This window comes from Myotis nattereri, assembly GCF_964212035.1.
Source record: "Myotis nattereri genome assembly, chromosome: 5".
NCBI classification, from domain to species: Eukaryota; Metazoa; Chordata; class Mammalia; order Chiroptera; family Vespertilionidae; genus Myotis; species Myotis nattereri.
In genome coordinates this window covers 32,515,530-32,531,503 of record NC_138080.1, presented here as the reverse complement: position 1 = coordinate 32,531,503, position 15,974 = coordinate 32,515,530, and the positions used below count along the sequence as shown (strand labels likewise).

The 15,974-nt window shown below is 57.1% G+C and overlaps 1 protein-coding gene across 1 annotated transcript in view; it reads left to right on the top strand.

The window, feature by feature from the left end:
• Positions 1-5,645: 5,645 nt before the first annotated feature.
• Positions 5,646-15,974, top strand: part of HCN2 (hyperpolarization activated cyclic nucleotide gated potassium and sodium channel 2) — a gene marked incomplete at its 5' end in the record, with an annotated part of 29,917 nt that continues 19,588 nt past the window's right edge. Inside the window, one exon of the mRNA XM_081091005.1 lies at positions 5,646-6,289. Within this exon, the coding sequence (XP_080947131.1) occupies positions 5,646-6,289 (644 nt within the window). The remainder of the gene's footprint in view (positions 6,290-15,974) is intronic.

Genomic DNA, 15,974 nt, shown 5'->3' with positions numbered 1-15,974 from the left:
AGCAGGTACCACTGGGCCTCCACCTGGTACAGGGGGGAAACAGTCCAAGAGAGGGGAAAGAGCTTGTCCAGGGTAAACCCGTTTCTACACCTAGGGAACTCCTCCTCCTGGACACGCCTCAGACTGTAAGCAGGTCTGGGTGAGGGTCGTGGGGAGCATTGGACCAGCTCTTCCGGGATCTCCAGAGAAGCAAGCTTTTTCTGGTGTTGGGGACGGTGCGGCATAACTGCCACGAAGCTGAAACAATAGGCTGTGCCCACCAGGCACTTCACTGAGGCCTCTAAGGCCACACAGCCGTCAGCTACCAGTCTGAGTTCCCCAAGCTTCTGGGGGAGGATAGGGGGTTCACCCTGTTTATCCTGCACCCCACAGCCTGGGGAGCCACCCTTTATTTCACAGAAAGGAACCAAAGTTGCTCCATGCCAGAAATCCCAAGCCTGGTTATTGGGGACTGTCCCTGCCCGGCCCTACCCTCTGGCCGCCACCAGAGGGTGCCACATGCACACTGCTGAGTGGAATGGGCCAGGAAGTAAATTCACAGAGCCCCTTGTTTTTTATTTTATTAGAATCTTTTAAAAGTGTTTCTATTTATTTTGAGAGAGAGAGGAAGGGAGAGATAGAAACAGTGATGAGAGAGAAACATCATCTGTTGGCTGCCTCCTGCATGTCCTCCTGCTGGGCATCCAGCCCACAACCCAGGTATATGCCTTCATCTGGCATCCAGCCAGCAACCTCTTGATTCATGGGTTGACGCCCAACCATTTGAGCCACACCAGTCTGGTGAGAGCCCCTTGTTTTTACTGCCTGGTCCTGTGTGCCTTCCAGCTGGACACATCTGAGTGCCAACCTCCCTTAGCCCAGGGGTCCCTGAGAACACTCCACTTGAACTTTTCTGTGGCCCATAAGTTACACATGCCTACTCATGCTCAGCAACATTGATTGGACGCCAGTGATACACATGGGGCTGAGGAGTCTTTGGAGAGGCCCGAGGTCCAGTGGGAAGATCCACTGGTGACAATGAGGCTGACCCTTCACTAGGGATGGCTTGGCTAGGCCTCCTGGTCAGCCTATCCTCCAACTCTGGGGGCTTGAGCGGGTGTTTGCTTGCTCGGGGTCAGATGAGGCAGCCGCACTGGGTTCTTCATCAAGATGGGCCATGCCGCCCTAATTGGGTGGCTCGGAGCATTGACCTATGTACCAGAGGGTTGTGGGTTTGGGGTACATACCTGGGTTGCAGGTTTGATCCCTGGTTGGGAGTTTGGGAGGCAACCAATCAATGTTTCTCACATCAATGTTTCCCAGCCCCCCCCCCTTTCTAAAATCAATTAAAATTATTTTTAAAAATTTTTAGAAATAAAAGATGGTCAGTGCTGTGGGGTCCAACGTGATTCTGTGGAGCACAGAGCAGCAGATGGAGGGTGTGGAATGGAGAGGTGAGCGGGACTCGGCCTCCAGGGAGAGATGCTCTCATGGCGTGTAGATCGCCATCCAGTTCTTGTGCACATAGAAAATAAACATTAGCACCTGGGCCAGCAGCCTGGTCCCTTTTCCTCACGTTAGGTATTCTAGTCCCTTCACTCAGCAAGCAGCCCTGTGCCACTGGGAGTGTTCTTGGTGACAACTCACTGAACCTACCTCGGTGTCCCCAGGGGTGAGAGGGAGCAGTCCAAGCAGCCAAGTCTGGATTTGTGAGAACATCTTTGGCAAGTGCTTGGAGGGTTCAGGAACCAAGGTCTCAGGGTCACAGCCTGCTGGGGCGGAGGGGCTGTCAGATGAACCAGGACCCATCCCCCAGGCTGCTTGGAGATGCTCCACCTGCTTCCCTGGGCACCGTGAGGACGGGCTGTGGTGGAGGCCTCTGTGGGCCTCCCCGAGCCTCGGCATCAACCCCCATCTGGTGCCATGACCCTCAGAGTCCCTCTGCCTGAAACGAAGGGCTGTCACTGGTCCTCCCAGCCCTCCTGACCCCACCAGAGGTTCTGGGGGCAGTGAGCTCAGCAGGGAAAGGAAACCCAGGTGAGTCCTAAGTCTCCAACTGCAGGCCCCACCCCATGGTGCAGACGGAGGCCCCGGGGAGGGATGCTCTGCCTCAGGTCACTTGCCACTTGGGGTGGACACCAGGGCTCTGTCCTGCACAATGGTGTCTAGACATGCCACCCCCCTTCCTAGAGGTGCGTGTGGGGTCCCGGTCCTGCCATGCGTGGCTGACCGGACATTCAGTATTTCCTGAGTGTGGACATGGACGTTCCAGGCAGCTCTTGAAGCTTCAATTCCAGGGCCCCTCACTGGTCCCCAAACTATGGACTTGAGAGCTTTGGATCTGGACCTGCCCCAGCTGCTGAGAGGGGTGTGAAGTGGTGGCTGACAGGTCATGACCAGTGCTGTGGGGCGGCCTCCGTGGAGGAGACAATGGAGTAATGGCCTGGGGCCTACGGGAGGCTCGGTGTGGGGAGGCCTGTGTCCCAGAGCTCTGGGTGGTGGGAGAGACGGGTTCCTTTCAAAGGCACTGGGGAGTCAGGAGTTTTAGGCAACAGCATTATAAACTGACAGAGTGTTATACCTGTCTACACAGTCCAGCCCCGTGCTGCCATCTCTGGGTGTCATCTACACTCATCCCCTAGGTCCTCAATATCCCTTCCCACACCGGCAGGCACAACTACCTCAGGGCATTCACACAGGCTGTTCCGTCTGCCAGACACTCTTCCTGCAGATGTCCACATAACACTGCCCCTCCCTCCCCCCAGGTCTTCATGCAGACATCACACCACACACCTTCCTTACCCCTTTCATGGCTCTGAATGGTTGTGTAGCACTTACCACCTTCTAAAGGACAGCATGTTGCCCTAAGCTGTTTGGCGCAGTGGAGTGTTGGCCTGCAGACTGAACGGTCTTGGGTTCAATTCTGGTCAAGGGCACATGCCCAGGTTTCAGGCTCAATTTCCAGTAGGGGGCATGCAGGAGGCACCGATCAATGATTCTATCATCGTTGATGTTTCCATCGCTCCCTCTCCCTTCCTCTGAAATCATTTATATATATATATATATATATATATATATATATATATATATATATATATATATATATAATATTTAAAAAGGATGATATATGTTAAATATATATCAAAATATTTATTTTAAAAGGACAATATGTCTCCTAAACATAATGTTTGCAAATTGGTTATCTGTGTTCTCCACTCAACTGTCAGCCCTACCAGGGAGGGGTGGCCCATTAGGCTAACTTTTGAGTCCCAGCCCCTGATCAGATGCTTAATAAATATTTTGGAATGAATGAGTGAGTGAGTGCATTCAGTGCAAAGAATCCTCTGACCTGGCAAGTAGTGAGAGTGAGTGGGAGAGATGGGGGAGGCTGGTGGCAGCCCAACCCAGGGTGGGACCTGTACTTTGTGGAGGAGTCACCGGGCCCTGGGGACAAAACTCCAAGGCTCAGAGAGAGGCTTTGACTTGCAGGCCCATCCCAGGCTCCTAGGAAGCAGTTGCAGGTCTGCCTTTCAGCTGCCAGGCATGGTGGGTTCTCAGGCTGGTCGCACAAAGTTCACTTCCCCACTCTCAGCAACCAACCCCGGGGGTTCTGGCGGCTTGCCCAGACTGACATCTTCCCAGGGCGCACATAAAAGATCCCCCTTCAGCAGGAACACACATCTGCCTGGGGAGGGGGGGGGGGCACAGCCTGGCACTGCCAAGTCTGCCCAGCCTCTCTTGCTGCCTCTGGACAGACAGTGGCCCTGCCTGCCTCCCCAGGGTCTGGCTGAGGGCAGCACAGAGGTGGTCCCGGGTGAAGGCGTAGGAATTCCCAGGGCTCAGGGCAGCCTGATGGAGGCAAGAGATGGCCTAGCTCAGCTCACCCGTTGTCCAAATGTGCAGGGACAAGTCCCATCTCCACTCTCACGGCCCTCACAGCTGGTGGGTGGAGGCACCCAATATGACATCAGGCTGAAAAGTGCCATGAAGGCGGGAGGGTCCCAGGAGGTCAGGGTTCCTGTGTCCTAGGCTGAGGTGTTCCTCCCACTCTTTGAGACCCCTCCTTTCCTCTCCTCCCTCTGTCTTTCCTTTGTGTCCATCTCTAACTCTCCATCCCTCCATCCTCCTCTTGACACTCCCTGGGGGGTGGGTTCAAGAGGGGGGTGGGGGGGGCAGAATAGGGGAGGGGCGAAGGACAGAGTCCTGTCACCTAACCCCAACTTGGCTCCAGCCCCAGAAACAGAACCTCAGGTGCCTCCTCAGAGGTGGGGGCAGAGGGGCTGGAGGCTAGTGGCCTGTCTGGGGCAGAGTAATTGGGCTTCTGGTGGGAAGGGGTGGCAGGCTCTGGGACTTCCGATTTTTTAAAAACTATATGTCTTTACTGATTTCAGAGAGGAAGGGAGAGGGGGAGAGATAGAAACATCAATGATGAGAGAAAATCATTGATTGGCTGCCTCCTGCACGCCCCCCACTGGGGACGGAGCCGGCAACCCCGGGGCATTTGCCCTTGATCGGAACTGAACCCGGGACCCTTCAGTCTGCAGGCTGACGCTCTATCCACTGAGCTAGGGCCCAATTTTTTTATTATTTATTTCAGAGAGGAAAGGAGAGGGAGATAATGATAAGAGAGAATCACCAATCTGATGCCTACTGCACACCCCACACCGAGGATCAGGGATTGAGCCTGCAACCTGGGTATACACCCCGACCAGGAATTGAACTGTGACCTCCTGGTCCATAGGTCGACGCCCAACCACTGAGCCACAATGATTTTAAAGCCCATTAATTTTGTCCTGGTTGGGTAGTCAGATGGTTAGAGCATTGTCCCAATACACCAAGGTTTCCGGTTTGATCCCTCGTTAGGGCAAGAATCTACAAATTAATGCATAAATAAGTGGAACAACAAAGTGATGCTTCTCTCTCCTGTCCTCTCTCTAAAATCAACAAGTAAAAATTTTAAATGCCCACTAAACTTACACTGTGGTCCACTGTGGTTGAGGACCCTGTTTGAGGGTGAGTCACCAGCACCCTTAGGTGGCTCTTCCTCTTGGCCTCAGCTTCCTTATATGCAGAAGGTGGGGGGAGGGGCGACTGAGGAATGAGACCGGCGGCACTGACCCCACTTTGCCCCTCCCCACATAACACATTCTCACTGGAGGGGGCGCTAAGTGAACCCGCAAGGCTCTCGCAGCCTTTAGAAACAGCCTTTTATTATGGAAATCTTCAAACCCAAAGGAAGGAGGCTGGCACGGGAACGCCCCCTCTCCGCGTCCCGCCGGGAATGGTTACCGCCCCGCCGGGTGCTCTGGAAAGAGGAGAAACCCAAGGCCAAGGTCGCGTGCAGAGGTTCAGGCCCCGTGGCTGGGCTCGGTGACCTTGAGCGCGTCCTGCGGTTTCGTGGGCCTTGGGTTCCCCGTCTGGGAAGACACCTGAGCGGGTCTCTCAGGTCTCAGGCCGCGTGACCTTGGGCTGTCCCGACGCGCGGCCTCAGTTTCCCGGCGCGTACGCGGGCAGAGGCGGGACTCCCGCCCCTGCCCAGCCCCTGCGAACCAGGCTCCACCCCACGCGGCTCCGCCCCGCCCCGCCCCCGCCTCCCCCCCTCCCTCGGGCTCAGGCCAGCGGCGGCGGCGGCGGCTCCGCTCCGCACTGCCCGGCGCCGCCTCGCCATGGACGCGCGCGGGGGCGGCGGGCGGCCTGGGGAAAGCCCGGGCGCGACCCCCGCGCCGGGGCCGCCGCCGCCGCTGCCGCCCGCGCCCCCCCAGCAGCAGCCGGCGCCACCGCCGCCGCCCGCGCCCCCTCCTGGCCCCGGGCCCGCGCCCCTCCAGCAGCCGCCCCGTACTGAGGCGGCGCCCCCGGAGGCGGCGGACGAGAGCGGCCCTCGGGCCCGGCTCCGCAGCCGCGACAGCTCGTGCGGCCGCCCGGGCACCCCGGGCGCGGCAAGCACGGCCAAGGGCAGCCCGAATGGCGAGTGCGGGCGCGGCGAGCCGCAGTGCAGCCCCGCGGGGCCGGAGGGCCTGGCGCGGGGGCCCAAGGTGTCGTTCTCATGCCGTGGGGCAGCGGCGGGGCCCGCGTCGGGCCCGGCTCCGGGGCCCGGCCCGGCGGACGAGGCGGGCAGCGAGGAGGCGGGCCCGGCCGGGGAGCCGCGCGGCAGCCAGGCCAGCTTCATGCAGCGCCAGTTCGGCGCGCTCCTGCAGCCGGGCGTCAACAAGTTCTCGCTGCGGATGTTCGGCAGCCAGAAGGCTGTGGAACGCGAGCAAGAGCGCGTCAAGTCGGCGGGGGCCTGGATCATCCACCCGTACAGCGACTTCAGGTACCGCCACCGGGAGGGGCGGGCAGGCGCGGAGGGGTCGCAGCGAGCGGAAGCGCCGGGGCTGTCCTTGGAGCGTCTCGGGGAGGGCGGGGCGCTCGCCCGGCGGTTGACCTCGGGGCCCCTCGGTGACCTCGGGCGCGCCCAGGACCCGCCTGGAATGACCTGGGCGCGCGAGGCTCCGCCCTTGGAGGGGCACTGGGAGGTGCGCGCAGACTCCTGCCCTAACCCTGGCGCTCCCCCTCCCACGCACCCACACATCCCCAGCCCTGCCGGGAGGGCGCACGTCACGGCCGCAGAACTAGGGTCTGAGCGCGGAGGGACGGAGAGGACGAATAGAGGGGAACGTGAGCGCCAGGGAGGCGGCAGAGCGGAAGGAAGGAGGAAGTGCGCCCTGGAAGGACGCGCCTTGGAAAGGCTAGCAGAGAAAGGGTTAAGCGGCCACGGCCCGCTCCACGATTTCCACCTGCGCTTCACATCCCTGGGAGGTGCGTCCCGTCCCGAGCCTGGGAATTGCGCGAGGAGGGGGCGCTGAGCATCCCGGGGTCTCCCGCCGTGTCTTCTCTGAGCCGCTCAGCCTCTGGGTGGTATGCACATGTGTCAGTGGGTGTGTAGATGTTATGGATAAAACCGGTTGATTGATGCGTGGAAAGGCTCAGAGCGAGGTTAGGCGCAGGGTCACCACCGTGCCCCCGCACCACCCCTTCTGCAGCCAAGAGGAAGCCTAGGGCCACCCAACAAGACCTATATTATTGCGGTTCTTGTTCCTTGGCTTGCGCTCTGTGGCCTGCGAGCATGGACACTGCAGACCGTGTGTGTGATCACGAGCATGTGACTGTGGGAGGCGGGGGTCCTGGGGGCTTGGGCTGAGGAATGGGGAGGAGCGTGTTCCTAGGTGTGTGTCTGTGTGGTGGGGGGAAATGGAGGTGTGTGTGCGTGTGCCAGGGTGGGTGTGCACCGGTGGGCAGTGTTTGTGAGTTGTATGCACGGTGTGTGTGAAGTTTTGTGTTCGCGAGTGGGGTCCGTGTGGGACGCCTCCAGGCTTCCCAGCCCGGCTCTCAGGGCGGGCGCGATTTCAGCACCACGGACAGCATCCCAGCCGCGGCTCCCAGCCCGCCAGAACTCCTCACCCAGAGGTTCTCCATCTCCCCGCCATGTCCATGTCCGAGGTCTCCACTTGACAACTGGGGAAGCCCAGGGGCACACAAATCTGGGACAAGGCTGGAAGAAAGCCTGGGATTTCAGCTCCTCAGCCCTCAGACCTTCCCTGGGAGGTGAATATAGCCTTAACCAGTGGCTTGAGTTTTGAGAGAGGCCGTGGAGGGGTGAGAGGTGGGGAGTTGCCGGGCCTAGGGGCAGTCCAGATGGTATGCATCTGGATGGTCTTGACCTGCGTGGAGGCTCAGCATTCCTTTGTAGGTGGTACAGGCTGGGAGAGCTTGGGTCTCAGCTGTGAAGGGTCATGTTCCAGTCTATGAAAAGGGGGAGCTAGTGCCAACTGGCTGAGACAGTGCGCTGAGGACATGGTAGGCAGGGGGAGATGGCTGAGAAAGTAACCATCCCCTCATTCCCTCCAGCACTTAGGTGGTCCTAGGCTTCCTCTTCTTCACAGAAGGGGTAGTGTGAGGCGTGGGTGAGGGGTGCTGGGGGGAGCAGTTGGGCTCCCCATCCTGTGTCCCTTGAGCACAGTCGACTGTGGGATCCTGGGCAGGCCATGAGGTCTGGGCTGGTTAGATAATTGTAAAATAGGATGAGCAAGTGGGGGGTGGCCTGTAGTTGGGACTAGGGGAGCCACAGTCAAATTGAAAAACTTAGGCTGCTGCCAAGTTGGGGTGCAGCAGGACCTCTACAACCCCCATGCTTTCAGAACTGTGCCACATCTAGAACCTCTGATTCAACATGGAGACAGACTCCAAGCACATGACCAGAACAATGCTTCCTGGGCCCCTCCTGGGCCAGGTGTTGTAGGAGCACCTTAGGAATATTGATTTAGCCTCACATCAGCTGTGAGGTGGTGCTGCAGCTACCTGCATTTTACATATGAGAAAGGTGGGGCACAGAGAGGTAAAGTCACTTGCCCAAAGCCACACAGCTAGTCAAGGGCAGATCAGGTATTTACACCTAGGCAGTCTGGCCCTATCCATGTTCTTGACTGCTGGGCAGCCTGGCCTCTGGCCATGTGCCATACAGGCCAAGAAGACATGGAAGGAAAAGGCATTCTGGGGATTGATCAAGATATTGGGAGCACCTGGATGTGTTGCCAAGTGGTTAGAGCGTTGTCCCTCACGAGGAAGGGCTGCAAGTTCAATTCCTGGTCACGGGCACGTACCTGGGTTGCAGATTTGATCCCAGCTGGGTCAGGCGAGTATGAGAGGCAACCAACCAATGTCTCTCTAACTTCCTGAGCCCCCATGTTTATCTCTATCGCTATCATCTCTATATCTATCTTCCTCCCTTCCACTCTCTCTAAAAATCAATGGAAAATCCTCGGGTGAGGATTAACAAAACAAGAACAAACAGTTCACAGAGCAGGGGGAGGGGCCTTTCTGGATCCACTTTTCCACTTTAGCTTCCTTGTGTCCTCAAACCCCGAAGATGCAGATGCCAATTCCAGTGGTGTCCCTGTCTGCACACCATTCCTGATTTTAAATGGAAATTGGGGCGGTGAGGTGGACGTTCCCTCCTGAGCAGCCCCAGGGTCCCACCTAGGGCCACAGAGTCTCCACTTCCTTGAGCTATGACTTCTTTGCTTGCCGTGGAGCCTGTGCCTGCACACTGGCCTGGCACTTGGCTGGCACCGAGAACAGGACAATGACTGTTTGGTACTGGAAGAGCCCTGGCTGTGCCTCATTCTGTGCGGGCTGCATGGCGTGTGCAGGGAGGAGGGCGTTTACAGAGGCCTGTGGGCGGGACGCATCTCAGCCAAGACGGCACTGTGGAGGGTGTCTTCTGCAAGCCCCCGTGTCATCTATGACTGGTCTCGAGTCCTTTCTGGAACTCCCTGCTCAGTTTCCCCAAATGTGAGATGGTGGTGGTATGAGCAAAAGGGGGTATTCTGGCTTTCACAGCTATGCCAGCATCACGCCAGGCCTCAGATCTCACACGGTTCTCCCCTCCTTCCTGTGGAATGATAGCCTTTGTACAAGCTGGTCCCCCTGCCACACATGTCCTCGCCCCAGTGCTTCTGATTTCCAGCTCCCATTTACAAGTCCCTTCCCCCAGGATCCCATTCAGCATGTGCACCTGCTGTCCCCACCCGCATTGTGCCTGCTGCCTTTTCACTTGGGGTTGTCTACTTGCCCATCAGTCCTCCACCATGGGCATGAGGGTCTATAGAGATCCCTGTCACAGTGGGTGCCCACGACATCTCTGAACTCCCTGAGCGGCATGCTTGGGTGCTGGGCAGGTTGAGGGGAGCTCTCACCTGGGGGTGGAGTCCTCATCTCCCAGAGAGAGTTTAGGCAAGTGGCTTCCTTGCTGCCTTTCATCTGTTCATAAGTCTGTAAGTGCCTTTGAGATCTGACTTGAGTCTTTCCTATTGCTGTTGATTTTCAGTATAATGTTCCTGAACTGTCTATTGCTGGGAGGCCTTGTATGGGAGGAAAGAAATGAGTTGGTCCCTTTCCTGGCCCTCAGAGCGGTTTCTACAAAGCCAGGATCTGCGGATGCTGACTTGTTTTTGTGTCATGTTCCCTGCGGTCCCCCAGACTGGGGTAGCAGGGGAGGCTGACTTGAAGAAACTTACAGGACTAGACACCCTGTCCCCCGGCCCCCGATGGCCCAAAGGATCAGCTGGAGATCAGGATCGGAGGGCTCTCTGCAAATCCCTACACTTTCTCATAGGAATAAACCCCACTTTATCCAGAGTGGGTGGGCCAAGGGCCAAGGGCTAGGGTTTCCCTGGCTCCAGACCCAACATGAAGCACTTGGAATTGGGAGCAGTGAAAAAACCCATTTCCCAGGTGGGAGGATTGAGGCCCGGCCCACCCTCCATCTGGGAGGAAGTTAACTCCATGATCCTTGTAAAGGGGTCAGGACTGGAGTTAACCGAAGCCTCTCTCATCACTCCAGAGGCTTCCTGCTAGAATTTCAAACCTCTGGTCCCTGAATTCCCTGCTTTAAACTCTCACCTCCCCAGGCCTTCTCAAGGGGATGCTTGGGGGTTGGGAGGGAGGAGCTTCCTCAGCCGCTTGCTTGCTTAGGCCAGACCCTGCCGCACTTCCCCCATCAGCAAACCCACTTCAAATCCAACAAACACAAGTTATCTCATCTCCTGCCGAATGCCATCCTCTGCCCACTTCCTGGCCTCTGGCTGCCAGCAGAGGCGTCGCAAGGTACACCTAAGTCCATCTTTCCCTCACTTAAAGCCTCCCTGGCCCAAACTCCCAAGGCCCTTAAAGCCACCATCTGTCCCCTCCCATCATCTCCTCTCACCTCCTTTACTCCCCTCTGCTCCACCCCAGGCCACCCAGCCAGCCTTGAAAGGGGAACCCACTGCAGCCACAGGACCTTTGCACTTCCTGCTCCCTCTGCCATGGTGCAGTGCCTCCCACACTCAACCAAGGGCTCCTTCTCCATAATCCGTTCAGATGCCACTTGCTGCAAGAAGTCCTCCCAGACCACCCTGGCTAGAGTGGTCCCTCTGAAGCACCCCTTTTATTTATCTGTTTGTATGGAACACCTGTCTCCCCGCCTGAGTTTGGGCCTTGAGGGAGGGCCAGGTCTGTTTGGTCAGTGTGTGTCCTCATGGCCGGGCACACCTTCAACCCCACAGTCCGCCCTGTCTTGGGATAAGCTGGGAATCCGGCATCTTCCCTGGCAGGAGTATCTCTTTCCTAATCCCTGACACTCGCCTCTTATAGCTCTACATCCGAGGGCTCAGGCCCCTAATCCTCCATCCCCGCTCTCCCTTAATCACAGACCTGGCCCCTAATCCCTCAGATTTGCCAGATATGTAATTCCCACGTTCTGGATTCTCGCATCCTGGAGGGAGGGAGCCGGCTGCCTTGATCACCATGTCCCCACCAGTGGCTGTGGGGGCCTCAACCCAGTTCCTGCTGGGAAGTCTGGCTGCCTGGGTCCTGTCACTTACACCGGCCATGCCTCAGATTGTCTGAGCCAAGAGAATAGCTGGGCAGCTGCTAGAGGAGAACTGAGCTCAGGGTGGTGGCAGCCAGCAGGGCCCCACTGAGGTCACCAGCCTGTGTGGGTGCTCCTGGAAGAGGCTGCAGGCCCTCTCCCATCTATAGGGTGCAGGGGCTGAGGGGCCTGGGCCTGGGGCCAGGGGTCATTGCTGATGAGCCTTCCCCTCCCTGTGCCTCTCTGGCCTGCTTTTCTCTGTGTGAACTGGCCAGTCCGTCCACTGCCCTCCTGGAAGGAGCAGCGGGATATGGGTGCTTCCACAGAAGCAAGGGCTCCACTGTTATTTGTTAGGGGACGTTTTAAAATACAGGACTTAACTGTGGTCATTGGAGGTGCTGAGTAACTGAGGGCTGACCGTGCATCAGCTCCTGCTTGGCTGCCTGACAGTATCCCAGTGGTCCCTGTGCCCTGGTGGTACCTGGGGTGCCCGATGAGGAAGGGGCTGCTGGGATTGGGCGGATGAGGCATTGGGGCTCAGAGAAGGAGAGTGACTAGCCCCTGGCTGCACGGTTCGGGGGGTGGGCAGGGTGCTGGGGCACATACCCTGGGTTCCTCTACCTTCCACCCAGTTCCTTTACCCCCAGTCTCAGTTTCCCCTTGGGGGGACCAGGCTGGCTGGAGAGGACAAGGGACAAGCCCCACGCCAACTGGGGGCATCCAGTTGGAGCAGGTGAGATGTCCTGTGCATGGTACCAGGTCGTCCTGCCCATCAGCCCCTTTTCAGTCCCCTGCCTTCTGCCCCGGCACCTTAAAAGCCCAGGGGACACCACGCAGGATGGGAAGACAGTGCATGGCATGTGATCGGGCTGAGGCTCAGAGCCCGTGGGCAGAGCTCCAGACAGCGGGACAGTAGACAGAGGGCAGGCCCTGGGGGTGGCAGTGCTGGGTTCCAAAGCCTTGCCCCAATTCCCTGGCTGTGGCACCTCTCCCGTCTGTCAGTGGGGAAGTGTGGTGCCTGTCCCTACCTCCCCCACCCCAAGAATAAAAGGAGAGAATGTCTGGAGAGTCACATGTCAAGGATGCCCTCCTGCTCTGTGGTCATTTAGATAGTTTCTAGGCCCCCTGGTGGTTTCTAGGCCGCCCTGGCCTTCTGTTACTCTTTCTTGCTTGCTCTGTAACAGGGTGTATGCCCCCAAAATGGGGGCAGAAGTTCTCATTTCAGAGAGGGTGGGGATGGGATTAGGAGCTCTATAGTGGATGCTCTGGGTATTGGGAGCAGGTGGGGCCCCTCGATCCAATTGGATGTTGAGGCCTTGGGGTCTCAAGGATGAGTAGGTGCCTCAGATGGGGGGGCCTGAGCCCCACACCTTGTCTAGATTCAGGTGAAAAAAGGTTTGGAATTTCTAGTAATCATTTGATTTTGCCCTTAACACCCACCCCCAGATCAAGTCAGCCCTTCAGTTCCCTCCAGGTCTTTATCCCACCCCAGATGGGTTTGTCCAGGGCTCTCCCATAGGACCAGTGCCCTCCCATCATGGCCAGAGCACCCACCACCATTGCGAGAAGGTTCCATCACATGTGGGCGGGCAGTTCCCTGGGAGGACCCTCAAAAGCTGCCCCGCCCTGGGCTCCTCCGGGATGAATAGAAGAGACTGAGGTTCCCAAGGACTGGGAGGACTTGCCCAAGGTCACACCTGCCGGTGGGCAAAAGTGGGTGTCGGCCAGCTCTGGCCGCTGCCCCCACAGTGTTAGATGCTGGGTCTCTTCCAGCCTTTGGCTCTCCCAGGCTGAGCTATTGTGAATATGTTGGTGCAAATAACTTTTTAATTTTTTTTCTCTTCCTCTTGGACAGTTTCCTTGGGATCAATTCCCTGGAGTGGAACACCAGCCGGTAGGCGTGGTGTTAATAGCTCTCACAGCGCCATCAGAAAGGAGCCAATTTACAGCAGCTACCAAAATAGGGAGCTCACTGCAGCCAAGCCAGTGCGAGGGCTCACGGCGTTTTATTTACGTGTGCTCGTTGGGGCGAGTCCCTCCAGCCACTGAGAACCTCAGTCTCTTCTTCTGTCCATCCGGGAGGAGCCCCGGGAGTTGCAGGCTTTGAGGGTCCTTCCGGGCAATGCCCCACCTACATGTGACAGCGCCTTCCCTCAGTGCACGTGGGGTCTCCAGCCATGATGGGGCGAGTGCTGGTCCGACAGGAGAGTCCGCACAAACCCCCTTGGGGATTGAAGACCCCGAGAGACACCTGAGAGGCTGACATGATGGGGGGGGGCGTGCCTTTCCCTCCACATTAAAGGAAAAATCAAATACTTGTCTGTTCAAAATTCGAGACCCTCCTTTGCCTGAATCTAGGCAGCAGGTGTGGGCTCAGACCCATGATCTGGGGCAGCTGCTCATCACTGAGACCCCCAGGCTTCGTGTTTGTTTGTTGTTTATAATGTTAACATATGTATATATACACATAACATAAAATTTGGCATTTACTCATTTGAAAGTGTACAATTGGTTCAGTGGATAGTGTTGGCCTGCGGACTGAAAGGTCCCAGGTTCGATTCCCGGTCAAGGGCACATGCCTGGGTTGTGGGCTTGATCCCTAGTGTGGGGCGTGCAGGAGGCAGCCAATCAATGATCCTCTCTCATCATTGATGTTTCTATTTCTCTCTCCCTCTCCCTTCCTCTTTGAAATCAATAAAAATTTATGTTTTTTTAAAAAAGCGTACAATTGAGTGGCATTAAGTACAATCACAATGTGTTGTGTACCCCTCATCCCATCCATGTCCAGAACATTTGCATTTTCCAAAACGGAAACTCCCTATCCCCCTCCTCACCCCTGGCAACCATGAACCTACTTCCTGTGCCTGTGGATGTGCCTGTCCGGACATTTCACATCATTGGAGTCACACGCTGAGTGGCCTTCTGTGTCTGCTTCTCTCACTGAGCATCGTTTTTCAAAGTTTACACGTGTTGTAGTGTCAGTGCTTCGTTCCTTTTCATAGCCAGGTAATATTCCGGTGTGTGGGTGGACCACAGTCGCTCAGTGATGGACATTTGGGTGGCTCCCACCTTTTTGGTGTTATGAATCGTGATGCTGTGAACATGCGGGCGCAGTACCTGTTTGAGTCTCTTCTTACAATCTTTGATATATATATAATTTCAGAGAGGAGGGGAGAGGGAGAGAGAGATAGAAACCTCAATGATGAGAGAGAATCAGTGATTGGCTGCCTCCTGCACGCCCCACACTGGGGATCGAGCCTGCAACCCGGACATGTGCCCTGACTGGGAATCGAACTGTGACCTCCTGGTTCATAGGTCGAAGCTCAACCACTGAGCCACCCTAGCCGGGCCCTTCTTTCAATCTTTTTTTTTTTAAATGTATATTTTATTGATTTTTTACTGAGAGGGAGGGAGAGAGATAGAGAGTTAGAAACATTGATCAGCCGCCTCCTGCACACCTCCTACTGGGGATGTGCCCGCAACCAAAGTACATGCCCTTGACTGGAATCGAACCTGGGACCTTTCAGTCCGCAGGCCGACGCTCTATCCACTGAGCCACCCCAGCCGGGCCCTTCTTTCAATCTTAAGATGGAACTGCTGCATCGAATGGCGACTCAGTTTAACTTTTTGAGGAACTGGCAGTTCTCCCTCCGAGTGGTTTTGATTCACATTTGCTTGATTGCTGCGAGCCAGCAGTTTGTCCGTGTGGCCTTTTGCTGTGTCTGTCTGTCCTCATGACCACTTTATTCAGGACACCGTGCTGGGCCAGCTGTAGCTGTTCCTCGAGTGGATGGGCCCTGTTCTGAGAGCGCTCTCCAGGTGGAATTTAGGACTTGACCTCGGGGTCTTGTATTTGGGAATGGAAGCAGCCCGTCATCCCTTTTCCAGGCGCATTTCTCGCACCAAATGTCCGAGCAGTTGCCAAGCCCTGTTGCCCAGCTTCCTCCCACAGTCTCGGCCCTTTGCCCTGGCCCCACCTGGTCTTTGCCACCTTCCCCAGCTGGACTGGCACCCCTTCCTGTCTGTGGCACTCGGGGTGCTTCCTGCAATGGAAATACAAGCACCTGGATGCCCACCTGCTGGTGCTGGTGTCCTGGATCCCCAGGCCAAGCTGACGTGTCCAGCTCCCACCCTGCACTCTCCAACCCCCGGCGCCCCCGCTGAACCTGCCATCATGCTCCTTGCACTGCCACCACCACCCCCTCCCCACCACCCTGGCCTCGCTCTGCTTAGCTCCCTCTCCTTTCTTGTCCCTTGGACTCCACCCTTACGCCAGGCACATTGGGTGTTTTGGTCAAAGGAAAGTTTTAGTCAATTTTTGGGCGACCTCTTCCTTAGGCTTTGTGAGGTCTGGAGCTTCTTCAGGGAGGGAAGGTCAGAAGTGAGCCAGCGAGAGGGCCTCGGGCTGGGGCAGCCAGCGGGCTGTGGGGTTCCGTAAGGGGTTCATTCTGCCCTGTAAGAGGAGGAATCCACTCCAGGAGGTCCCCCGCCTGGAGACAGAGTCCACATTAGCTACCCGGGCGCCACAGTCTCGGATTTGCTGGAGGAGGAGAGATCTGGGCTGGTCCTCGAAGGCGCAGGTGCACAGCGGGGAGGGCAGGCCTCCAGA